Raw genomic sequence first — 26,141 nt, 5'->3', positions numbered from 1 at the left:
GTGTCTTCTTTCCAAAATGGGGTCACTTGTGGCGTAGTTATACTGCCCTGGCAATTTAGGGGCCCAAATGTGTAAGAAGTACTTTGCAATCAAAATCTGTAAAAAATGACCGGTGAAATCCGAAAGGTGCACTTTGGAATGTGGGTCCATTTGCCCACCTTGGCATCAAAAAAGTGTCACACATCTGGTATCGCCGTACTCAGGAGAAGTTGGGGAATGTATTTTGGCATGCCATTTTACATATACCCATGCTGGGTGAGAGAAATATCTTGGCAAAAGACAACTTTTCCCATTTTTTTTATACAAAGTTGGCATTTGACCAAGATATTTTTCTCACCCAGCATGGATATATGTAAAATGACACCCCAAAACACATTCCCCAACTTCTCCTGAGTACGGCGATACCAGATGTGTGACACTTTTTTGCAGCCAAGGTGGGCAAAGGGGCACATATTCCAAAGTGCACCTCTCGGATTTCGCAGGCCATTTTTTTTTACACATTTTGATTGCAAAGTACTTCTCACACATTTGGGCCCCTAAATTGCCAGGGCAGTATAACTACTCCACAAGTGACCCCATTTTGGAAAGAAGACACCCCAAGGTATTCCGTGAGGGGCATGGCGAGTTCCTAGAATTTTTAATTTTTTGTCACAAGTTAGCGGAAAATGATGATTTTTTTTAATTATTATTTTTTCCTTACAAAGTCTCATATTCCACTAACTTGCGACAAAAAATTAAAAATTCTAGGAACTCGCCATGCCCCTCACGGAATACCTTGGGGTGTCTTCTTTCCAAAATGGGGTCACTTGTGGCGTAGTTATACTGCCCTGGCAATTTAGGGGCCCATGTGTGTGAGAAGTACTTTGCAATCAAAATGTGTAAAAAATGGCCTGCGAAATCCGAAAGGTGCACTTTGGAATATGTGCCCCTTTGCCCACCTAGGCTGCAATAAAGTGTCACACATGTGGTATTGCCGTACTCAGGAGAAGTTGGGCAATGTGTTTTGGGGGGTCATTTTACATATACCCATGCTGGGTGAGAGAAATATCTTGGCAAAAGACAACTTTTCCCATTTTTTTTATACAAAGTTGGCATTTGACCAAGATATTTCTCTCACCCAGCATGGGTATATGTAAAATGACACCCCAAAACACATTCCCCAACTTCTCCTGAGTACGGCGATACCACATGTGTGACACTTTTTTGCAGCCAAGGTGGGCAAAGGTGCCCAAATTCCTTTTAGGAGGGCATTTTTAGACATTTGGAGCCCAGACTTCTTCTCACGCTTTCGGGCCCCTAAAAAGCCAGGGCAGTATAAATACCCCACATGTGACCCCATTTTGGAAAGAAGACACCCCAAGGTATTCCGTGAGGGGCATGGCGAGTTCCTAGAATTTTTTATTTTTTTTGGCACAAGTTAGCGGAAATAGTTTTTTTTTGTATTTTCTCACAAAGTCTCCCTTTCCGCTAACTTGGGACAAAAATTTCAATCTTTCATGGACTCAATATGCCCCTCACGGAATACCTTGGGGTGTCTTCTTTCCGAAATGGGGTCACATGTGGGGTATTTACACTGCCCTGGCATTTTAGGGGCCCTAAAGCGTGAGAAGAAGTCTGGAATATAAATGTCTAAAAAATTTTACGCATTTGGATTCCGTGAGGGGTATGGTGAGTTCATGTGAGATTTTATTTTTTGACACAAGTTAGTGGAATATGAGACTTAGTAAGAAAAAACAAAAACAAAAACAAACAAAAAATTTCCGCTAACTTGGGCCCAAAAAAATGTCTGAATGGAGCCTTACAGGGGGTGATCAATGACAGGGGGGTGATCAGGGAGTCTATATGGGGTGATAACCCCTCTGTCATTGATCACCCCCCTGTCATTGATCACCCCCCTGTAATGCTCCATTCAGACGTCCGTATGATTTTTTTACGGATCCACTGATACATGGATCGGATCCGCAAAACACATGCGGACCTCTGAATGGAGCCTTACAGGGGGGTGATCAATGACAAGGGGGTGATCACGCATATAGACTTCCTGATCACTTCCCTGTCATTGATCACCCCCCTGTCATTGATCACCCCCCTGTAAGGCTCCATTCAGACGTCCGTATGATTTTTACGGATCCACTGATACATGGATCGGATCCGCAAAACACATGCGGACCTCTGAATGGAGCCTTACAGGGGGGTGATCAATGACAGAGGGGTGATCACCCATATAGACTCCCTGATCACCTCCATCATTGATCACCCCCCTGTAAGGCTCCATTCAGACGTCCGCATGTGTTTTGCGGATCCGATCCATGTATCAGTGGATCCGTAAAAATCATACGGACGTCTGAATAGAGGCTTACAGGGGGGTGATCAATGACGGAGGTGATCAGGGAGTCTATATGGGTGATCACCCCTCTGTCATTGATCACCCCCCTGTAAGGCTCCATTCAGAGGTCTGCATGTGTTTTGCGGATCCGATCCATGTATCAGTGGATCCGTAAAAATCATACGGACGTCTGAATGGAGCCTTACAGGGGGGTGATCAATGACGGAGGTGATCAGGGAGTCTATATGGGTGATCACCCCTCTGTCATTGATCACCCCCCTGTAAGGCTCCATTCAGACGTCCGCATGTGTTTTGCGGATCCGATCCATGTATCAGTGAATCCATAAAAATTATACGGACCTCTGAATGGAGCCTTACAGGGGGGTGATCAATGACAGGGGGGTGATCAGGGAGTCTATATGGGGTGATCAGGGGTGATCAGTGGTTCATAAAGGGTTAATAAGTGACGGGGGGGGGGTGTAGTGTAGTGTTTTGTGGTACTTTACAGAGCTGCCTGTGTCCTCTGGTGGTCGATCCAAACAAAAGGGACCACCAGAGGACCAGGTAGCAGGTATATTAGACGCTGTTATCAAAACAGCGTCTAATATACCTGTTAGGGGTTAAAAAAATCACATCTCCAGCCTGCCAGCGAGCGATCGCCGCTGGCAGGCTGGAGATCCACTCGCTTACCTTCCGTTCCTGTGAGCGCGCGCGCCTGTGTGCACGCGTTCACAGGAGATCTCGCGTCTCGCGAGAGGACGCGTATATGCGTCCAGGAGGAGTAAAGCAACCACCTCCCGGACGCATATGTGTGTACAGCGGTCGGGAGGTGGTTAAAGTGAATGGGTCCGTGATCCGCTACGGCTGCCCCACGGACGGTGTTCATGCATTGCGGCCCGCAGCATGACCACGGGACGCACACATTCGTGTGCAGGAGGCTTTATTCTGTAGTTCAGTATGATGACAGTGATAACATTTATATACTTTTTGTTATGTTTTATACTTGAAAAAAACTCTGAAAAGATTGTTTTCTTGCATCGCCATATTCTGACACACATAACGTTTTATATATCTATCTCTGGAGATGTGTAACGGCTCATTTTTGCGGGTCAATCTGGATTTATTGATACCATTTTGAGGTATGTATGCCATTTTTGGCATTCGGGATAAACTGCATTTTCAGATGTGCCAAAACCAATGATGCTTTTTTATTTATTTTTCATGGGACGCCCCATCTTAAATCTATCCACTTTTAAATAGGATTATTGCTAATTTGAAGATACTATTAAAGATCTGAGCAAGGTGAGCCCCTTTCTTCTGCTGCTTTTTTACAAACTGAAAACAGCAAGTGAATGCCGCAGCAAATCCCTGTAAAGCGCTGAAGACAGTGAATGGCTGCAGTAGTTTATACTGGCACGGAACCACTGCAGTTTGTAAACAAGCAGCGGCGAGAGAACGGCGCTGGAGAAAACATATTTTTTTTAATTTCAAACCATTCGGGAGCTTGTCAAGATTTGTAATTATCTCGGACAACCACTTTAAGGGGTATATATCACTGGGATGCCCTGGATAGATGTCCTAATCCAGCTGCAGTAGTAGACACAACCAGTACCTTCTCTCTACCAGTAGGCTTACATGTCCTGCCCAGTTGGCAGAGGACAATGGTCCCCACAATCTCTGTGTTAACAGAAATCTTATTCTACTGGACCTGTCAGTGAGAACCCTACTAGTATTTCTGATACTGGTGTGCACAATGTACTCTTCCTTTCTCATAAACGGAGGCCACACAGGACCTACATTCCATCATTCAGGAAGGAACAACAATTATATCCAGCACGGCTTCCTAATGCTGCCTAAAAAGAAACAAATGGCCCCAACAAGCTTCAGGCTTTCTCCGTAGAAGGAACAATAGGGACTGAGAGTCTTTATCGACAAGCACCCCGCTTTTTGTGACTGAGCATCCTCGAGGAGAAAGAGCTGAGCCTGAGTCTGAAAAATTATGGTTCCAGTACCCAAGTATTACGAAGAGAAAGGAGTCTGAAGGGCCCTCTCAATTTCTAGGCCAAGGTAGAGGGGAACAATGAGGTTCCTTGTCTGCTTTTTACCGTTCAATAGTCTGCATCCCCTCGTGAGGCCAAACCCTTGAGCAAAATCCTAGTCATTAGAAGGTGCCTGACCACGGTGAAGACATTACCCGCATGTTTAGTGAAAGGCCTCCGGAGCGAATCACTTCCGATCTAATGTACTTTATCGGGATAAATAGCATCTGGAGGGGGATTCTGATGCAGGATGCAGTAGGTCTGTTGTACCAAAATTACATCAGGAGCCAACTAAAAATTACTCCTAAACAACTGTTCATCCGGGCAATGATCCTTCTCTTCCATATCCATTCTTATATGTCTGCCCATAGCAGTTGTCAACTTTCTGGGTCCGAGGCCTGGATGCTGAACGGAAGGAATTTAGTACCAGTTCCAAATGATCTGTAAGCTTCTCATGAGCGTAGCCAAGATGAACATCTAACCACCTTTAGACAAGATTACGTTACATTCCTGTTGACATGGGAAGATATGTAGGGGGCAACCAATGATTTGTGTGCGATCAGATATTTTCTCTTTTTTTGGCATTAAAAGTGCAATCATTCATCAGTCCATATGGATGGACCTTGCGGCACATTTATCTGAAAGAAGGATGGCTGCACTCACCAAGCTTAATACTATAACATCTAGTATATTTAAAGCCTTCAGTATTTGACTTGTAAGATTTTTTTTAAAGTGAAAAATTATTCCTATAAAATGGAAAACTTATGGAAAAACTGGACATGAATCTTATTGATCAAAAAGACAGACAGATGGACCCAATTACACCACGCAGAGATTTCTGTGTATGTGATCTATATTACATAGAAATATAGTCGACTTTTGTATCAAATGCCCAACTGGCTAGAAAAATAAGGTCATCAATGGTAAAGGCAAAGAGTATGCAGATAGTCCAACATCACATCCATAACGCGCTTATTAAATATGGCCAGTGATGGACCTTCTGTCCCCCTTTAGTGCTATAGGAGTCTTTTCCCAGAACATTTTAGGACATTGACGCAGAAATTTGCATCCCTTCAGCCATAAGAGTATTAGTGAGGTCCGGTATTAATGTTGGGTAGTATGGCTGGGCCCACCGCTGGCATTCCAAACTGATCTCAATGGTGTTGACCAGGTTCCTTGGTTTGGACAATTTCTAATTGTTATAAGGGTCCCATAAAGATAAATTCATCACAAAACATCCATCTGCTAGGACCTCGGGTAATCAGCTCTTAGGTGTAGGGAAACCTGGCAGTAAGTGTTTAATTTCCCTGCAGCGCCACCGCAGGGGAAATAAAGTATTAAACATTCACATCAATGTGTTGTCTATGTAAGGCAGGACAGGACAGGTCCTCCAGAGCGAGGGATGCTCTTTACATCTGTTCTTCAGGAATCTGACAAAGATTCAATCGAAAGATGAAAGCCACTGAGATCCAGGTCAGTTGTGTCTATTTATTCCTCATGTCATACATCGGTAAGCAACGAGTCAGGCCAAAATGGCAAAACCCACAATAGGGGAGAGGGGTCCACGTACCTTTGACCACATAAACTAGATGCCATTGGTAATTATATTGCTTTGTATTGTGTCCACCCAATCACATCATGATATTTAGTAACTTGCCGCTCATCAGATCATTGGACAGTTTACCAAATGACCTTGTTTGGGCTGAAAATAGATTGCAAGCTCTTGTATCCCAGCCTGCAAGTCTGTAGGCTAGACACCAGAGCTCCCACGCTGCTGACCTCTTCCAGCACAGCAAGGGTCTACAAGGAACCTTTTGAGGCTTCTATACATGAAACCAATCGGGTATAAAGTCCTTGGAATGGATAGAGCTTGTTCCCGGTCGCCTGGGTGATTTATCTCTCTCGCCCTCACCAGCCGCCCCCCCCCATCCCTTGTGCCCAGCATTCATTATACACTAACTCTCACACACCCCCTCGTACTCTCCTCTGCAAATAAAGTGGATGAAAAGGGAGAGAGGGGTGAGATGAACCAGGCTTGCAGGGGAAACAAATAGCTGATCTCTGGAATACATTAATTTCCTTTTGCTGGAAGCTCTCGGAGGGGATAACAATAGGGCAGTGACTCTAGGGTCTGGGATCTTCAAATAAAGACTCCCTGCTGTCATGGGTAGCAGGACGTGGAATGAAGGGTGATATCCCGTGGTCCTTCGTCTTGTTGTTCCTTTGGCGCAGGCTGGAGGCTATCTGTTTGGCCGTTACTAGGCGTCTTTGGCAGAAAAATGGAGGCATTTCCTAGGCTATTGAAGACTTGGTTTATTAGGCAAATAAAGCTGGTGTGAGACACTCTAGTTGGGGCTGCAGAGGGGGTGACTGGGAGAACTGGGACCCGTTATTTATGTTTTGTCTTTTTCCACCGTCATGCAAGCACCAGCCTGGTTGGAAAACATGAGAATCGAAGGCTCACATCCTACGCTCTGCGATGGCCCCGAAACAAGAGTCTAACACAACGTAAAACTTTACACTTGCGCATTAACACCTCTTATCCCCATATAACAACGCGTTTCTTCCTCAATACCGTGCACATCCTATTTCCATCTGCTAAGCACAATGACACCTTGCCCCTTGTATAACTTCTTCAAGGGTGAGATCAGCCATCGGCTTCCTTCCCATTGTAAAATTGCAGCTGTCAGGTTTCAGAAACCAAGGCGGCTGACAGACTGAAAAAGCTTTTCGTTGCCTGTGTACATGTATGTGCAGGAAAGCATGGACACTCCCAGGCTCTCCAGTATAAACATCACCTGGTCATCAAGGGGTTCTGTATTATGAGGGATCCATGTTGGTTGTCTATCACATGCATCTAAAAAGTTGACAGCACGAAAATAGAACATAAACCTGAAAATACGCCTACTGCCCTGCAGTAGAGATAGTATGCAATGGACTTGAAGAATACCAACCTACACTGCCCCTCCCAAACTCCTCACGGCAACATGAAAGTGCAGATAGAGCATTCAGCCGACAGCTACTCTTTCCAACTCCATACACATGCATGCTTGTGTGTTTTCAATGGCAACAGAGGAGAAGGCCACTGGTAGACACAACAGGTGGTGTCTTATCCCTCTCCAGAACAAAAGGATGGGGTGTTGAAATTCAACTTGCCCCATATGTTTTGCCCGTTCAGTATCATAGGTCAGGGGAGTGTTGGGAGGCCCCTATACACATTAGTTGGCTGGCCCCGCCACACTAAAATTGGTGGCTTTAGCCAACGCTAACCTAATGTTACTCAGAGAAGCAGTGTCCAAAATGTTCTCGGTATTTCAGGGTAAGAAGTTATAGACCAGCCATAGTCAATGGGGTCCAACCACTAATCATTAGAACAGGGGCCCCACACCCCAAAAATAGTGGAGACGGCTAATCGCACATGCACCATGCTGCTCTACTGGTGGAAATAGCCGAGTGCTGTACTCACCTCTCTTTGGCGGTTCCCTAGAGAATGGAGCAGCATGGCACACGGTTGACCAGCTGCCCCATTCTTTTCAGGGTCCTCATTATGGTGATTGCGGGAGTTTCTGTCAGGTGGTCCCCAAGGTCTAATAATTATCCCCTATCCTGTGGGCAGGTCATAAGGTCTTATATCCGGAACACCCCTTGAAAACTAAATCCAGGAGCTAAGAACGTAACTAGGTCAGGACGATAAAACTATCACCATTTACAAATCAAATTATCTGTCACAGAAGCCTCGGCCTGCAGAAAGACTCCTAGGCATGAGAGAGAACATTGTGCAAGATGGCGATATCCAGTGAATGTAGATTTATTGCTCCCAGTGCAGTAAAAAGAGGATGCTGGAATTAGTTACGGATGCCAGAGATGAACCTTTGTACTGCCAGCGAGGCCTGTTCAGCATTTGTTGCAGGCCCCAAATGTTCCATACCTTACATGTTAGCAATCGGCATTAGCCAGAACACAATCACTACAAGGAGAACCTGTCATTTCCAATACAATTTACCCATCGAATCACTGAAAATTTGTGTCTAAATGTGTCATCTCATTATCATCTGGAAAAGGATGCCAGGAACGCTGTCTGCAAAAGTCTGGCTTTTTTCGCACTGGAAACTTACAGGAGAATTTGTTTTAGTGTCTGCAATGGATGAACTGACTTTGGGCTTAAAATAATTTTTTCAATTGGTCTTTATTAAAATTATTTTCAGCAGTTTTTGTTATACAGGGTTAAGTTTCAGCCTATCTGCAGAGTATCTAGTTTCATACTGAATCATCAGGTTGCTGCTCTGATGGCTGGATGTATAGCCCTCATCTCTTAGCATGCTCTGCCTCTGATGCCACCAGATGTAAGGCAGCTATCCTCCAGTATAAGGCCTCAAGACATGACTTAGAAAATAAATAAGCCAGCATCTCATCTGCAGACACCTGTTTCGGGGTGATTGACCCTCACCAGTGCAGAGCAGAGAGTACTGGCTTAACTGGGTGAGAGTCCAAGGTGAGAATTTGGGGGTTACTATATCTCCTTATGGATAGTGCTTTAATCGGCGTTAGGAGGCTTATAAGCCATACATGCTCCTCTGGAATTCACACAGACTAAGACGCTCTCCAAAAAGAGATACAATAGCTCCCTAATCCTGACCTAGGCCTCTCACGTAGTTAAACCAGTACTCTCTGCTCTGCACTGATGAGGGGAAAGTTATGTCTGCATGTCACCCCGAAACAGCTGTCTGCAGATGAGATGCTGGCTTATTTATTATCCAAGTCATGTCTCAAGGCCTATTTAAAGGATTGAACAACTTACAGGATATTTGCCTTACATCGGGTGGCATCAAAAGCAGAGCTTGCTAACAGCTTATTTGCATACTTTCTTCCCATAATTCCAGAGTAGCATGTATGGCTTATAAGGGTACTTTCACACTTGCAGCACAGGATTCCGTCAGGCAGTTCCATCGCTGGCAATCTGGACGCAAACGGATACATTTGTGAGACGGATCCGGATCCATCTAACAAATGCATTGCAATACCAGATCCATCGTTCTGGTTGTCATCCGGAAAAACGGATCTGGTATTTATTTTTTTCACAGATTTAATGGTCTGCGCATGCGCTGACGGAAAGAACAGATCAGTTTTGTTGGAACACTTGGGGCTGGATCCGGCATTAATACATTTCAATGGAAATGAATGCCGGATTCAGCATTCTGGCAAGCGTTCAGGATTTTTGGCCATAGAGAAACTGCAGCATGCTGCAGTATTTTCTCCGGCCAAAAAACGTAAGTGGGACTGAACTGATGCATCCTGAACGGATTGCTCTCCATTCAGAATGCATTAGGATAAAACTGATCATTTTTTTTCCAGTATTGAGCCCCCTAGGACGGAACTCAATACCGGAAAACAAAAAAGCTAGTGTGAAAGTACCCTAAGCCTCCTCACACCGATTAATGCACACTCCATAAGGAGATATAATACCCCCAAACTCTTATTTCTGAACTCCTGACAGCTCATACAAACTCATTTAAGCCATATTCTTATTAGATAGGAGGTGAGCTATAATAATTGTGCATGAACTGTCAGGAGTTCTGAGATAAGGGCTATACTTCCTGCTGTCAGAGCAGCAACAAAACAGAAAGTGACAGTCTGCAGACAGACTGAAACTTAACCCTGTACAACAAAAACAGCTAAAAAGTTTTTATAAAGAACAACTGAAAAAATATATATTTAGCCTAAAACAAGTAAAATGTAATCATAAAAACTGCCTTTGAAGGTGTTCACAGCTGTTAATAAATCTATAACTCCACAAACTCTGATGAAGACGGGAGACAAAGTCTGAATGCTGACCTCTTCAGATCATCACTCTGAAGGTGGAGTTCTCCAGGCAGGACATTTATGCTGCGGATTTTCCATTGTGAAAAATCTGCAGCGTATGTTCCCAAGTTTTGCAAATTGTGTGGATTTTGCAGTATAAACGTTCGTGGATTTGCTACAGATTTCAGGCTACATGCTGTGAAATCTGCGGTAGATATGCCATACTCCCCAACTCTCCTGAAATGTCCGGGAGGCTCCAGGATCATTGAAGAACCTAAAAGATTCCCAAAACGATTGTCACTTCCTAGAGATTGGCCTCTAGTTTTGTTTGGCGCTGGGGCTGCATCATCATAGACCGCACTGGCAGACAAATACAGGGGGCGATGCCAAAGCACATAAAAGGATCGTGACCCAAAGAAAATGGTATTGTTTGAGAAAAAGGGGTGTGGCTAGTGCCCCCCCCAAAAAATAAAAAAAAATTCTGACAATATTTTTTAGCTGAAAACTCAGGTACATTTAAAAGTTTGTATAATGGCTGCACTTCTTTGTAAAATCATAACTGTGAAAGAATAGTTATGTTTGTACTTCCCTAATGTTTTTTCAGCCATATTAACCTCTGTTTCAGCTGCACAGCTAGATGCATTTCGCTCAGAAGCAACAGCATTTTCTTTATCAGGCTGACGATCTCAGGTAGCTTTGACCACCCCGACTTCCTCTCAGCCATCTTCTGTGTTTCTGTTACCAGGGAGGGATCTTGCCTGACAACACGCAGTGGACTGCAACTTAGGTGGAAGCGAGACGCCTGATGGCCATGATTTAACAGTTTTTTTTTCGGGTGGATGCAGGTAGATTTTTTAAATTAAGTTATTCAGAAATTTGCTATTTACATTATCTCTATTAGAAAAAATATATAAATGTGTGAAAGTAAAAATTTTACAGCAAATTTTACTAATTGATATCAATACTCAACAGAGGTGGAGAACGTTTTTGCTGAAATTCATAGTAATATTTTTGGAACATTTTTTTCAAATGCCAAGGTACCAATGACAGTAAACTTGAGGTAGGTTGCTATAAATTGCAACAGCAAACTTCAACTTGAAGTTCTACGTGTCATTAAAGGGGGGTTTGATAGATAATTTATTATAATAGAATGGCATAAAAAAAAAAAAAAAAAGTGGAACTCGCCTCACAGATCCCCCGTTCTGAGGTCTCCACTGCCTCTACTTCCTGGTCCCTCCTAACACACAGGAAATGACCATTCAGCCAATCATTGAAGCCCTCACCATCATCATCTAACTGATATGCTCAGGCAGAAAGTCATATCTTCTGACAAAATTTGAGAGGAACCCCTGTGAATGGACCACACTGTCCCTGCCCACCACTGCTTGAAAATTATGGGAAATATGGTCCACTCTGTATGACCGTCCTCAATAGCCTAAATTTATCCTTTACATGTTTTACATTTCAGTTACACAGGCTGGCGTCAATCTGGCAGCACAGCACTTACAGTATCCACTGGCAGCAAGCATTATCCTCAATGCAGCTTTGGATGTGACTAGAGTACACGTTGTGATTTAACTCCAGTCTAGACTTAAACTGTAGGAGCTACACTTTAAACTACACAGTGTAACCCTACCCTTGCAAAACACACTTTCTTACCCTGGTATTGTGCTAGTGACTTAACACTTCCCCGAGCAGGAAATATCCAGATTCAAGTGTTTTCTGCTACATCATCAGGGCATTTACATTTCTCGTCTCTTATTTTGAGTGGATTGGTCAAGATATCCTAAAATTAGGTGCTAATGCCTGCAAGCTTCTGGCTACGCACAGGACCGGATTATGTGATGTGTTCTGCACAAGCCTCCTACCCCAATGTACTAGCGCAATCCAAGCCAGAAAGGGCTTAATATTATGAAGTCACTTTTTAGGCAAAATATTGTATTATTAAATAAAAAGCAAAATCCATGTCACTGAGAAACATCAGAGTCTTCACCAGACTTTCCACTGAAGGATATTACAGGAAAAGATCATTAGATACAGTATCTCGCAAAAGTCAGTCCACCCCTCACATTTTTGTAAATATTTTATTCTATCTTTTCATGGGACAACACTTAAGATCTGACACTTAGATACAATGTAAAGTAGTCAGTGTACAGCTTGTATAACAGCGTATATTTGGTGTGCCCTCATAATAACTCAACGCACAGCCATTATGTCTAAACCACTGGCAACAAAAGTGAGTACACCCCATAAGCGAAAATGGCCAAATTGTCCCCAATTAGCCATTTTCCCTCCCCGATGTCATGTGACTCGTTAGTGTTACAAGGTCTCAGGTGTGTTACATTTGGTGTTATCGCTCTCACACTTTCTCATACTGGTCACTGGAAGTTCAACATGGTTCCTCATGGCAAAGAGCTCTCTGAGAATTTGAAAAAAAAGAATTGTTGCTCTACATAAAGATGGCCTAGGCTATAAGAAGACCGCCAACACCCTGAAACTGAGCTGCAGCACGGTGGCCAAGACCATACAGTGGTTTAACATGACAGATTCCACTCAGAACAACCCGGGACATGTGCACTCAACTTCTGTGGTCGACCGTGCTCAGAGTCATATCCAGAAGTTGTCTTTTCAAAATAGTCGTATGAGTGCTGCCAGCATTGCTGCAGAGGTTAAAGGGTTGAGGTGTCAGCCTGTCAGTGCTCAGACCATACACCGCACACTGCATCAAATTGGTCTAAATGGTTGTTGTCCCAGAAGGAAGCCTCTTCTAAAGAAGATGCACAAGAATGTATTGGCTCTGATGAGCCAAAGTTATTGCTTCGCAAAGTCGTGGGAGCCTTCGCACAATGACTTCATAAATTAATTTGTACTGTAAAAAAAACATTTCACGAACTCAGGTTCGGTTCCAAGGTACCACTTGGAACCGAACACGAGTTGGGCAACTTCGGCCAAATTAAATAGCTGATATTCTCCTTGCCGATCCTCTGCAGCCGCCATTCCGATGGTGCCCAGTTCCTTCCTGTACTTCACTCCCTGCTGCTTGTCCGGTATGGCAGGAAATGGCTGGAAACTGCCATTCAGCTTTGACCCGCCAATGACTGACTGAGCGGTTTACCCAGCCATTTCCTGGTGTGTCGTAATGTCAGCAAGATGTGATACATAGCCGGAATCTGGGCAGCACAGGGGATTAGAGAGGTGAGTATAAACTCATTCAATTTTTTTAAGCATTTGATGGACATGGCAAATATGTTTTTTGTATATACCTCTTTAATAACCTTTTCACTTAAAGGAAGATGAGGTTGATCTGCAACAAATATTTCAGGGAAAAAGCTAGTACAATATTTCATTTGTCATTAATATTATCAGGAAAAACAAGCACAGAAAAAGACACATCCATGGCTCATCACCATATCCTTGAGAAGACGCAACAAACATCAATTGTCCTTCAAATTATTTGTCAAGTTCCTCCCTGTTGGAATTTACATAATGAATACTATGTCTTGCATATTTTACGTTTCAGAAAATGAGTAGCTTTGAGTGACCTTCTCAAAACATTCTTGAGCAAGCAGATAAGTCAACGGCTGAAGAAAGACTTCTTCATTGATTATCCAATGTTTGAGGGTAACAAAGACACAAGTGTTTGGCTAAGTCGTCCATGAAAACCGCTTAGGAGTCTTAACTGTGGAATTAAGGAAAAAAAATATAGAGGTTTGAAGTTCCCGTGATCAAACTAGTCTTAAGGAGAACTTCCTGACCTGTTTGGTTATGCTTCCTTGGTTGGCTTGTCTCCCGTTTGCCATCTATTTTGGTCCGGTTCCCAGTGGTTCCCTCAGAAACATATTGTTAGCCTTTTGAATCCTAATATCCTAATGTCTCCAAGTCCAGGGCCACCCAGGGAGGGCAATAACAATGCCATTGTGGGATGCTTGGTTTGTCTTGGCATTTGAAAGCCACCACCCTTGTTCCCTGACCTTGATCTCCAACTGGGATAAGTGACCTTGATCTCTCTCGAATCAAAAGGAACTTAACAAATTGGTGCCTTAATCCACTTAGCCCTCTGTCACCCTGTCCACTCTAGGGTTGTAAGGAGTTGGACTCTCTCTCTTGAAATGGAGGGTCTTCCGCGCTAATCCTTCAGTGACCAGCAGGAACACGTATTACTTGGCTTAAAGATTCCTCAACGCTTGCTCCTGGTGTGCTCGGCTTACAAAAGAACTCACCCATGTGAAGCTAAGTGTGTAAAATCAGGGTGAGAATGGTTAACGGAAAAGAAAAAAGTTTGTTGGTTCGTGTGAAATCAACAAAATCACTTCAAACTAAAATAAACCCATCTGCCTTTGAGGAGGAAAAAAATTGCATGTCAGATTCACAGGGAACTAATGTAATAGAGATGTCTACCGTGACTTTACAGGAAGATGGAGGAACAGTCCAAAACATGTTTGGGTGGTCTAAGTGTATCTTATCTCCCATGAAATTCCATTTACACATGCTTGTGGTGATAAATGGCGAGTCTATCTATGGGGCTCGGTGGTTCTGCCCGTAAGAATTCCTTGGAAATAGCTCAATGTTTTTACATTTAAGACTAGATGTCCTTGGAATGTGCAAGTCATGTCTGTAGGTAAACCAGGATTTTCAATGTAATCATTTCCAAAGGAGGATTTGTGTCGTCAAAGTTTTAAGGTAGACCATAAGTGTAAAGACTATGTCAATCTGACCCTGGACTGGCAACAGAGAATTCACAATTCTGAAGTGTTCAGAGCTAAAATATCCCGGCTTTCCCTGCTGGTTCAATGTCCAGAGCCAGTTTGCTGTTGATTCGCATTCTATGAGGCAAAAACGTCAAAGATGGATAACAATAATCAAAATACCTATCTCATGTAAACTTAATAACTAATCAGCCATAACATTAGATCCACTGATCTAATAGTCTATTGGTTCCCCTTCTGCTGCCAAAACAGCTCTGATCCATTGAGGCATGAACTCAACACGACCTCTGAAGGTGTCCTATAGTATCTGGCACTAAAGTTGGATATAGACGGGGCAAGTAGAACCAGATTGTCGGGAAGGAAGGATTCTTTCCCAACAGTTGGCTGCTCCTTAAATGGAGGTGAAGTGCACTATTTACATGCAGCGATCACCTCCACAGTATGAGGATGAGAGATCACTATTGAAATCGCTGGTCCTGATACAGGTGCATTGTTTCTGGGCAGCAGATCGCTGTTTAGACAGCACAATCTGCTGCCCAGAAACGATAATTTACTTGCCTGCAAAAACAGAAGTTTCGCTCTTTCATTGGGTCATCGGCTGCACCTTTAGACGGGCCGATTGTTGGAATCGCAGGGAATTTCGTTCCTGATAATCTGCCCGAATATCACCCTGTCTAAATCTACCTTAAGACATTAGCAGCAGAACCTGTAAGTTGCTTGGTGCGCCTCATAGTTTGGACTTTTTTCTGCAGATCTGGGGAATTTGGAGGCCAAGTTGTCACCTTGATCTCTTCATGTTCTTCAAAGTTTTGCAGTGTGTCCCGTGGCTTTATCCTGCAGAAACAGACCAATACCCACCAGCGGGCAGATCTACCATGAAGAGGGGTACTTGTCCACACAATGTTTAGGTAGGTGGTACATGTCACATCCCCGTGAATGGCAGGACTCAAGATTTCCCCGTAGACCATTGCCCTGAACATCACACTGTCTCCTGCTAGCTTGTCTCCTTCTAGCAGTTCATCCTGGTGCCATCTCCTCCTCAGGGATCAGATGTACATGCACCTGATCATTCACATGATAAAATAGAAAAAGCGATTCATTAGGCCAGACTGCCTTCTTCCATGATGCTCACATGCCTCTCGTAAGTGCCTTTTGGCTGTGATGCACTGTGTGATCTGACACCTTGGTATTGGCGTCAGCTTGAACTTTTCACCAATCGGGATTGGACCAAATGGGTAGGCCAGCCTTCACTCCCCAAGAAGATCAGTGAGCCCTGAGCACTCATGACCCACTAGCTGGTTGACTGGTTGTCCTTCACTGGACCACATTTGGTAGGTACTAACCACAGCGTATTGGAGGCACCCCACAAAGTCTTCTGTTTTGGAGATGCTCTGTCTCAGTTGTCTAGTCATCTCAATTTGGTCTTTACACACCCATTTTTCCTGCTTACAACACTGTTCATTTGCTGTCTATTATATCCCACCACTAACAGGAGCAGTTGTAATAAGAGATACACTACTGCTCATTTCCCCTATCATTGGTTTTAATGCATTGAAGTTATCCACAGGATAGGGAATAAATAACTGATCAATGGGGGTTTGACTGACAGGACCCCTACTGATCCCAAGAACAGGAGTCCCATTACCCCGATCTGATGGAGCGGCATGTCAGACATGCTCCCTGCCGCTCTATTCATTCTCTATGGAACTGCGGGAGATAGCCGAGTACGGCGATTGGCAATTTCTAGTGGTTCCACAGAGAAGGAATTGAGTGGCAAGGTGCATATCCGTTAGTTAATCCCTATCCTGTGGATAGGAGGCAACTTCAAAACAACCCCTTTAAAGGAAGCTGAAGCTCCACGGATAAGGACCTACGCCCCAGAACCAGCCGGTTTTTCTTACAAATTGATGGTCTATGTGGTTTATTAATGGGCCGGGCCTGTTAAATGCTGCTATCAATCACGACAAGCAACTGAGGAAAAACTCTGTAACACCTTCGATGAATTATCCGACAAATATCTCGCATGGGACAAGGTATCTCTCTAAAATCTGGAAGTCATCAGATTTTTCTTTGGAATGGGACCTGCTTGTGATTTTCCAAACCCTTTCATATAGACGCTCCCATGATGAATTTGCTATAATGAAATACAGTATGGCCAGGCTTCACGTATACGTAGGCGGCTAATATCTTTGCCTAGTTTTTCCCCACTTTCATGTTCATATATTGAGAAAGACGGTCATTATTTTTTCACCTGTATTTATTGCCGGTGAAAAAAATCAAGTCGACGTCCATAGGGATGAAAAGACCAAGGGCCTCTTAAAAGGAAAAGTGTCAGCAGAAAAAGGACCCAATAGGCCTAAAACGGTCTTAAAGGGCCACTGAGCTTTCACAAACCTTTTGATATATCATAGAGACATATCAAAGATTTTGATTGGTGGGGGTCTGAGTGCAGAGACCGCCACCAATACCTAGAAGGATGAGAGAGAAATGCTCACATATCACGTTCTCTCTCCTCGTAGCTGGAGACGCACTAAGTAGAAGGTCTATAGGCCCATCCAGCTTCCATCTCCAGCACCGAGAAAGGAGAGTGCAATATGCGAGAACTTCTCTCTCCTCGTTCTAGTGATCAGTGGAGGTCCCAGCACTCAGAACTCTGATATGTCCCTTTAACATATCACATTTTTATGAAAACTCAGTGACCCTTTAATAACCAGCATAACCAGTCAAAAATTCTGCAGAACCTCATAACCCATGCTCCAGCCAGCGCAGAATTCACTATAAACGACCCAGGAAGGGTTAACAAGAGCCAATATTGCACGATTGTGTTTTCATATTGAAACTATGAGAAAAATGGTTCTTAAAAGAATTCAAAGCAGAATGGTGGGGGAGGGGCGGTGAACTATGGAGTGAGGTGGAGGAAGGAGGGGGGCGTCCCGCTGATTCCTGGCAGGTTTTCAAACACCTGGCAACCTGATTCTAAAAAAAAACTAAACAAAAAGACTAAGCCCAAATTCACACACCCCTTGTAAAATACACCATATACTGTTATGCGCAAACTCAACCTTATTGTACGCAGCCATGATTTCATGTGAATTTCAGGGTGTCAGACAAACGCTTGGTATCGGACATGTGGCTGAACTGGTAGACTTGCCGCTAGCATGGGTCACCACCGATATGTGTCAAGGTCCTCTCGCTTTACCTAATGGGAATGTGGTTGATTTGAGTAGCGACAGAGCAGGATATTGCCACCTGGCTAGGATAACGCTGCAATGCCTTGCACTGCCGCTACTAAATAGATGGTCTGACAGCTCCATGTAAACAATGAAGGGGCAGCTTCACTCGAATGAGAACTACAGCCCTTCATCCAGCTAACTGGCAGAGAGCCCCACCAATCTGATATTAATGCCTATGCTGAGGATCATTGTTCCAGTCCCCTTTAAGTAATAATATTCAGCCTGCCTTCAGCCACCACTAGGGGGAGCTCATTGCAAAAATATGTATAAAGCTTACCTAATAAGTCCATCTTGCATTTTGAGCCTCGTACATGAGTTAAATTTTACAGGAATGTCATAAATGGCCAAAAGGTGTGGGTCTTACCTATGCAACCAGTACCTAGCTCAAATATAGGGGCCCCCAGACCACCCATCTCTTTATTCACTGCTATGGGAGTTCCAAAAATAACGGCGTAAGTATGGAAGTGAATGGAGACATCTGTGCATGGACATCCACCTCTCCACTTGCAATCATGGCACAAGGTCTCATAGTAGCCCTATTCTTGAGATGGTGCGGGTCTCAGAGGTAAACATCCCATGGATATGCCAGAAATTAGATAGGACAACCCCCCGACACTGATGACTTACCACATGATCCAGATTTCTTGTCCACAAGCTTCACATGTCTCGTCTGATTGCGGACCTTGGAGTCTGTGTTTTCGACGAGGTTTGCCAGGTCATCAATTATCTCTGGAAAACATAAAAGTTGGAGAACCTTTAGATGAAGTTGTTAGCAACAGTCTTTTACAATGGTGCAGTTTTTTACAAAGGTTGTCATAGTCCAACTCCTGTCTCCAGCACTGATGAGGAACAAGGGCATATGTACCATAGAGGCAGGCACTATGGCTGCTACCGGGCTCTTGGAGAGAGGGGGCCCAGCTCTGGCTGGTCCTATCAACTTTTGAAATTGGTGACAAGAGTCCGTGCAGGATTCTATAACAGCACTGCTAATAAACAAGGGGTCAGGAAATGGCCCAAAGGTCCTTCCTTTTAGGCAAAGGTGGGCCTCATAATGAGGGAGCCTCTGCCATTATATACACCACCGACAAAGAATCCAACAGAAAAGAGGATCGAGATAGAGAAAGAAGTTTTTATCAGTTGGGGTCCATGGACTGTGACCCCCACCCATCGCTAGAATTAGAGGGAAACATGGCCGCCGGTCACAAGTTTGTAAATCATTTGCGGTGCAACCTTCAGCCCCCCACCCCCCAGGTTCCCATAGGTTTTCTCTCGTCCCACCAATTTTCTCCTGCGCTCCTCATATGCGATTTGGAAATTCTCATCAGTATGAGAGAGCGATTTCCAAATAATAAAACCCCACGGAAATTTTGGAGGCCAAATAAGGAGAGGTTAACATTCAGCTCTGAAATGTATTGCTTTCAATAATAAGAGGATTAGTTCAATGCAATCCAAATAAATCACGGCAAAAATTCTGTATATTCTGTAGAGAGAGCAGACTTGGGAAAGCGGAGGGGGCGGCCGTGTAGTGTGCTTAACCTTTGTGATGCCAGGCGGACCCACAATGCAACGCATAACAATAGCGCGTCCAAGCGGATTAAGTGGCCGCCGTTAAGTTCCATTACACAAATGCAGGATTTCTTTCTTCGCTAATACAGTATTTAGACTTGTCAGGGCGAAAACAATTTGTTATTCGTTCCTGAATAATATCTTTATCCCGGAAAGCTGGGTGATGGCCAATAAGACTTCCACTACAGCTGCTGGAGAGGTTGTAACGCAGCGTCTTCAGACTGCAGAATGCAGAGGCCATATTGGTCGCCTCACAACTTTCCAGGAGCAGAAAATAAGAGGGAATGTTCTTGTCTCCCAATATCCAAAGCTCCTTTTACAAGGGCAGATAAACTGCCCAAAATATGCGACGACCGACAATATAGCAAGTAGATCAGCGGTCGTTTAAAGGGGTATTCCAACCAAATTAAAAACGCTTGCAGTGGGATCCTACCGTTGTAAAAAAAAAAGTAGGCTTCTACTTACCTACCTTACCAATTTGGTGATGCCCAGTTCCCCGCTGCACTCCACTTTCTGCTGATGCCCCGATGTGGCAGGAATTGCCTGCGAATGGTGCCAATCACTGACTGAGGCGGGTCATCACTGAGGCCAGTGATTGGCTGATCTGCATTCTCAGCCATTTCATGGCGTGTTGGAAAGCAGGAAGTGGAGCACAGCAGGAACCCGGGCACCACTGGAACGGCAGCAAATTGGTGAATTAAGCATAAGCTTGATTTTTTTTTTTTTTCCACAAAAATAGGATCCCACTGCTAGCCTGAATTATTTGGCTGGAATACCCCATTTAGGATGTTTGCACACCATGCATCCCCCCCCCATGGGTTCTGCAGGTGGATTACCACTATGTGCCATCACAGTGTGGCCAGGCCACAGGTTTCTCATGAGGATTACTGCTAATTGCCGGGCTGCACTTGCACGTGCCATCACAATGTGTCCAGACATATGGGTTCTGCATGCAGATTATTACTAATTTCTAGGCCACACCTGTACGTACTATCCACCTGTGCATGCCATCATGGTTTGGCCAGGCTGCGAGTTCTCCTGGGGATTGCTGCTCTCAGCTGGGCTGCACCTATACGTACCATCATGGTGAGGCCAGGCCGTGTGCAGATTACTGCTATATGCCGGACTGCACCTGTACTTGACATGGTTTCAAATGTCAAGTTCCGATGCAGGCCGCCAGGCCATGGTGGCCAAGCCATGATTTGAATATGCAGAGTACTGTTACATACTGGGCTGCCCACATGTGCCATCATGGTGTGGCCAGGTTGCGAGTTTCTCCTGCAGATTGCTGCTCTCTGCTGGACTTCACCTGTACGTACCATCATGGTGTGGCCAAGCCATGGGATGAACATGCAGATTACTGCTACATGCCAGGCTGCACGTGTACTTGCCACTATTTCAAGTTCAGATGCAGGCTACCAATTTGCAGAAATCCACACGCAGATCCGGCTGCTGGGCCATACCATGTTTCTATCCACTCCGTTTCTTTGAATTGCAAGTGTTAGTATTACTGGTTTACACGAGGCGTTGTGCTGACGACAAAGAATAATTTTGATGTCTTCATAAAATGGACTATCAAGGACAAACAATTAAATCATTATGCGTCATTCGACTGCTTGACATGTTTATACTGGCCAATTATCGAGATCGATTGTTCAGGTGAAGAGACCCTTAAGCGAAGAGCAGATAAAAGGATTTTCTATCATCGGACAAATATGCGTGTAGCCATCCGGCCCGCCCAGGTCGCGCGTCTCGGTCTCTGCGTTGGGCTCTTAGTGTTTTCCTATTTATGTCTTTGGATGTGCAAAAGGCCCTTCAGGCTGAAAACTTCTCATCACCTAAGTATTCCACTGTTCACAGCACTAACCATACCAGCGACCTGGGAGATTAATCCTCTGAGTAAACCCAAAGGCTGGATTTCATTTGTGAAAATTAACGAGTTTCGATTCCCTTTTTCTTAATGAAGAAACACATCTGTCGAGAAGCAGCAAAATATAGTTTCAGAAAATTGTTACCAGAAATCACGTGGAGATCTTCAGAGATCTAAATGTCAAATTGTTTTTTTTTTTTAAGATTTGTATTAAAATTTTGGGTAATTTAATACAAACTGAAAATGAAAATGACTGTGATACTCAGCTCCTTCTAGACATTTACTGGTGTGTTTACAAACATGGTGAAGTCAAGAGAATGGTCCAGGAAGACAACAGAAGAGGTGATTTCTCTTCACAGGAAGGGCAATGGCTATAAGAAGATTGCAAAGATGTTAAACATACCAAGAGACACCATAGGAAGCATCATTCGCAAATTCAAGGCAAAGGGCACTGTTGAAACGCTACCTGGTCGTGGCAGAAAGAAGATGCTGACTTCGACTGCTGTGCGCTACCTGAAGTGCAAAGTGGAGAAAAGTCCCCGTGTGACTGCTGAGGAACTGAAAAAAGATTTGTCAGATGTGGGTACTGAAGTTTCAGCTCAGACAATAAGGCGCACACTGCGTAATGAAGGCCTCCATGCCAGAACTCCCAGGCGCACCCCCTTGCTGTCTCCAAAGAATAAGAAGAGTCGACTGCAGTATGCCAAAAGTCGTGTGGACAAACCACAAAAGTTTTGGGATAGTGTTCTGTGAACTGATGAAACAGTTTGGGCCCATGGATCAACGTTATGTTTGGAGGAGGAAGAACAAGGCCTATGAAGAAAAGAACACCTTGCCTACTGTGAAGCATGGCGGGGGGTCAATTATGCTTTGGGGCTGTTTTGCTTCTACAGGTACAGGGAAGCTTCAGCGTGTGCAAGGTACCATGAATTCTCTTCAGTACCAGGAGATATTGGATGAAAATGTGATGCAGTCCGTCACAAACCTGAGGCTTGGGAGACGTTGGACCTTTCAACAGGACAATGATCCCAAGCATACCTCCAAGTCCACTAGAGCATGGTTGCAGATTAAAGGCTGGAACATTTTGAAGTGGCCATCGCAGTCACCAGAGTTAAATCCGATTGAGAACCTCTGGTGGGACTTAAAGAAAGCAGTTGCAGCGCGCAAGCCTAAGAATGTGACTGAACTAGAGGCTTTTGCCCATAAAGAATGGGCGAAGATACCCGTAGATCGCTGCAAGACACTTGTGTCAAGCTATGCTTCACGTTTAAAAGCAGTTATAACTGGAAAAGGATGTTGTACTAAGTACTAAGATTGAATGTCACTTGGGGGTTGAATAAAACGGACAATGATGTGAGCACAGAAAATACATTTGTGGTAATTTCATTATAAATGTTATGTTATATTTGTCTGACTTACAAGTGCCTCTTTGATTTAATTTTAAATAAGATGACTGAAATGATCAAAATCAATGTCAAACTGGCCAAAACACTCAATTTCAGTGGGGGTTGAATAATTTTGAACACAACTGTATGTAAATTAACAAGGGGACTAATGTACAGTCGTGGCCAAAAGTTTTGAGAATTACATAAATATTGGAAAAGTTGCTGCTTAAGTTTTTATAATAGCAATTTGCATATACTCCAGAATCTTATGAAGAGTGATCAGATGAATTGCATAGTCCTTCTTTGCCATGAAAATTTACTTAATCCCAAAAAAAACTTTCCACTGCATTTCATTGCTGTCATTAAAGGACCTGCTGAGATCATTTCAGTAATCGTCTTGTTAACTCAGGTGAGAATGTTGACGAGCACAAGGCTGGAGATCATTATGTCAGGCTGATTGGGTTAAAATGGCAGACTTGACCTGTTAAAAGGAGGATGATGCTTGAAATCATTGTTCTTCCATTGTTAACCATGGTGACCTGCAAAGAAACGCGTGCAGCCATCATTGCGTTGCATAAAAATGGCTTCACAGGCAAGGATAGTGTGGCTACTAAGATTGCACCTCAATAAACAATTTATAGGATCATCAAGAACTTCAAGGAAAGAGGTTCAATTCTTGTTAAGAAGGCTTCAGGGCGTCCAAGAAAGTCCAGCAAGCGCCAGGATAGTCTCCTAAAGAGGATTCAGCTGCGGGAACGGAGTGCCACCAGTGCAGAGCTTGCTCAGGAATGGCAGCAGGCAGGTGTGAGCGCATCTGCACACACAGTGAGGCAAAGACTTTTGGAAGATGGCCTGGTGTCAAAAAGGGCAGCAAAGAAGCCACTTCTCTCCAAAAAAAAACATCAGAAACAGATTGATCTTCTGCAGAAAATATGGTGAATGGACTACTGAGGACTGGGGCAAAGTCATATTCTCCGATGAAGCCTCTTTCCGATTGTTTGGGACGTCAGGAAAAAGGCTTGTCCGGAGAAGAAAAGGTGAGCGCTACCATCAGTCCTGTGTCATGCCAACAGTAAAGCATCTTGAGACCATTCATGTGTGGGGTTGTTTCTCATCCAAGGGAGTGGGCTCACGCACAATTGTGCCCAAAAACACAGCCATGAATAAAGAATGGTACCAAAACACCCTCCAACAGCAACTTCTTCCAACAATCCAACAACAGTTTGGTGAAGAACAATGCATTTTCCAGCACGATGGAGCAACGTGCCATAAGGCAAAAGTGATAACCAAGTGGCTCGGGGACCAAAACATTGACATTTTGGGTCCATAGCCTGGAAACTCCCCAGATCTTAATCTCATTAAGAACTTGTGGTCAAGAGGCGAGTGGACAAACAAAAACCCACTAATTCTGAAAAACTCCAAGAAGTGATTATGAAAGAATGGGTTGCTATCAGTCAGGAATTGGCCCAGAAGTTGATTGAGAGCATGCCCAGTCGAATTGCAGAGGTCCTGAAAAAGAAGGGCCAACACTGCAAATACTGACTCTTTGCATAAATGTCATGTAATTGTCGATAAAAGCCTTTGAAACGTATGAAGTGCGTGTAATTATATTTTACTACATCACAGAAACAACTGAAACAAAAGATCTAAAAGCAGTTTAGCAGCAAACTTTGTGAAAACTAATATGTGTGTCATTCCCAAAACTTTTGGCCACGACTGTACATAATTTGCTCCCTAAGGAAGAAAACTCTTGCGAGTGCCATCTATAGGTAGCTATCCTGTAAGCTAGAGTCCAGTCCATTAAAGAGCCTTGAAGCATAGCTAGGGATATCCTCCCAACCATCTGTAGACAGTCCAGTTCTGCAGTTTCTGCTTCTCAACAGTATACAGTGGAGTTCTGGTTGGCTGGATGAGATGCCTTAGATGCAGTTCTTGGAAGGTACTGTTTATCCTAGTTTCTCCTCCAGAGAAAGTCCTACAGGCAATGCTATGGTTTGGCTGATTACCCTAGTTATGTTTTATAGATCTTTGATGGGTTGGACGCTGGCTTACAGAATAGCTACCTATAGGCGGCACTAGAAAGAGCTTTCTTCATTAGGGAGAAAGCTATGTCCATTAGCCTCCTTCCTAATCTGCATATCCTTTCCCAGAAAGCATTGCCTGCAAGAATCACCATAAGAAGATCCAGTACCTTCCAAGGTCTACAAATACTGGATTCTTTCTGCTTGAGGAGAAATGATTTGCAAATTTTCCCTACCAGCAATGCCTGTAAGACTTCCTATACCAGTTGGATCTCCACAAGGAGAACCAGTACCATCTGATAGCTTCTTCAACTTATTCTTCACTGATGAGGAGCAACAACTCCCAAACAGTGCTCTCTACAGATAAGAGTCTCTGGCTGGGCTGACATCTCTAGTTATGTTTCAATGCTCTTTCATGGGTCTGACATTGACTCACAGGATAGATAGCTATAGGTGGCACTAGAGACAGCCTTTTCCTTCCAATGTTCTTGAGCTGGTTAAGACTCCATCAGGGCTTTGGTAAATTTGAGTGACAACCCCGATACTGGAGCTATTAGTAGGAGAGAGTCCTGAAAACTTATCTGGTGCCAATGCAAATGATGCCACGTGCAGCAAGTAACAAAAGAAGAGATGTGGATCAGGATGTGATTGACATGGATCAGGATCATAGAAATAAAGAGGAGAAAGCAGGGTTTATGCTTTTCTGTGAAGTTTGAGTGACAAAACAATGGCTCCGTAACTGCTTAAAAATGGATGCGGTAAGTTGGCAATGTCCCAGAGAGGAAGAAGAGGTCAGGAATTTAGTTGGCTTGCATAGATAAAACACAGGACAAGAGGAGCTCTGAAAGAAGCTAAGTTTTCATTTTTGCGTCTTGTTTTCGTTCTTGCTAAATCGTGCACCACACACCCAGACATTAAACAGTGACACTGTCTCTTTAAGTATCTTACTTTGTGGAAGTAGCAATCATAAAGATGCATTTTGTCTTACAAAATGTGGCCGCAGGACAAGCTTCAAATCGACAATCTAAGCTCTGAATGCTCTTGAAGAAAAGCTACAAGGTTTGCATAGTGTTCCTGTTATCATCTCTACAAAATCTTCTGCCTGTCCCCTAAGGGAATTATGGAAGCTTCCTTCTTGGCAGTCGGACCCTGCAGTGATTTACCCTGTCATACTTGAAGATTGTGATACAGAATGG

General features: G+C 43.9%; 1 protein-coding gene across 1 annotated transcript in view; it reads right to left on the bottom strand.

The window, feature by feature from the left end:
- STX8 (syntaxin 8) overlaps positions 1-26,141 on the bottom strand; it is a 236,878-nt gene that overhangs the window by 42,569 nt on the left and 168,168 nt on the right. Inside the window, exon 7 of the mRNA XM_044299901.1 lies at positions 18,731-18,832. Coding sequence (XP_044155836.1) covers positions 18,731-18,832 — 102 coding nt within the window. The remainder of the gene's footprint in view (positions 1-18,730; positions 18,833-26,141) is intronic.

This window comes from Bufo gargarizans, chromosome 6 (assembly GCF_014858855.1).
Source record: "Bufo gargarizans isolate SCDJY-AF-19 chromosome 6, ASM1485885v1, whole genome shotgun sequence".
NCBI lineage: Eukaryota > Metazoa > Chordata > Amphibia > Anura > Bufonidae > Bufo > Bufo gargarizans.
Note: the sequence above shows the minus strand (reverse complement) of the source record. Positions and strands in the feature narration are given on the sequence as shown.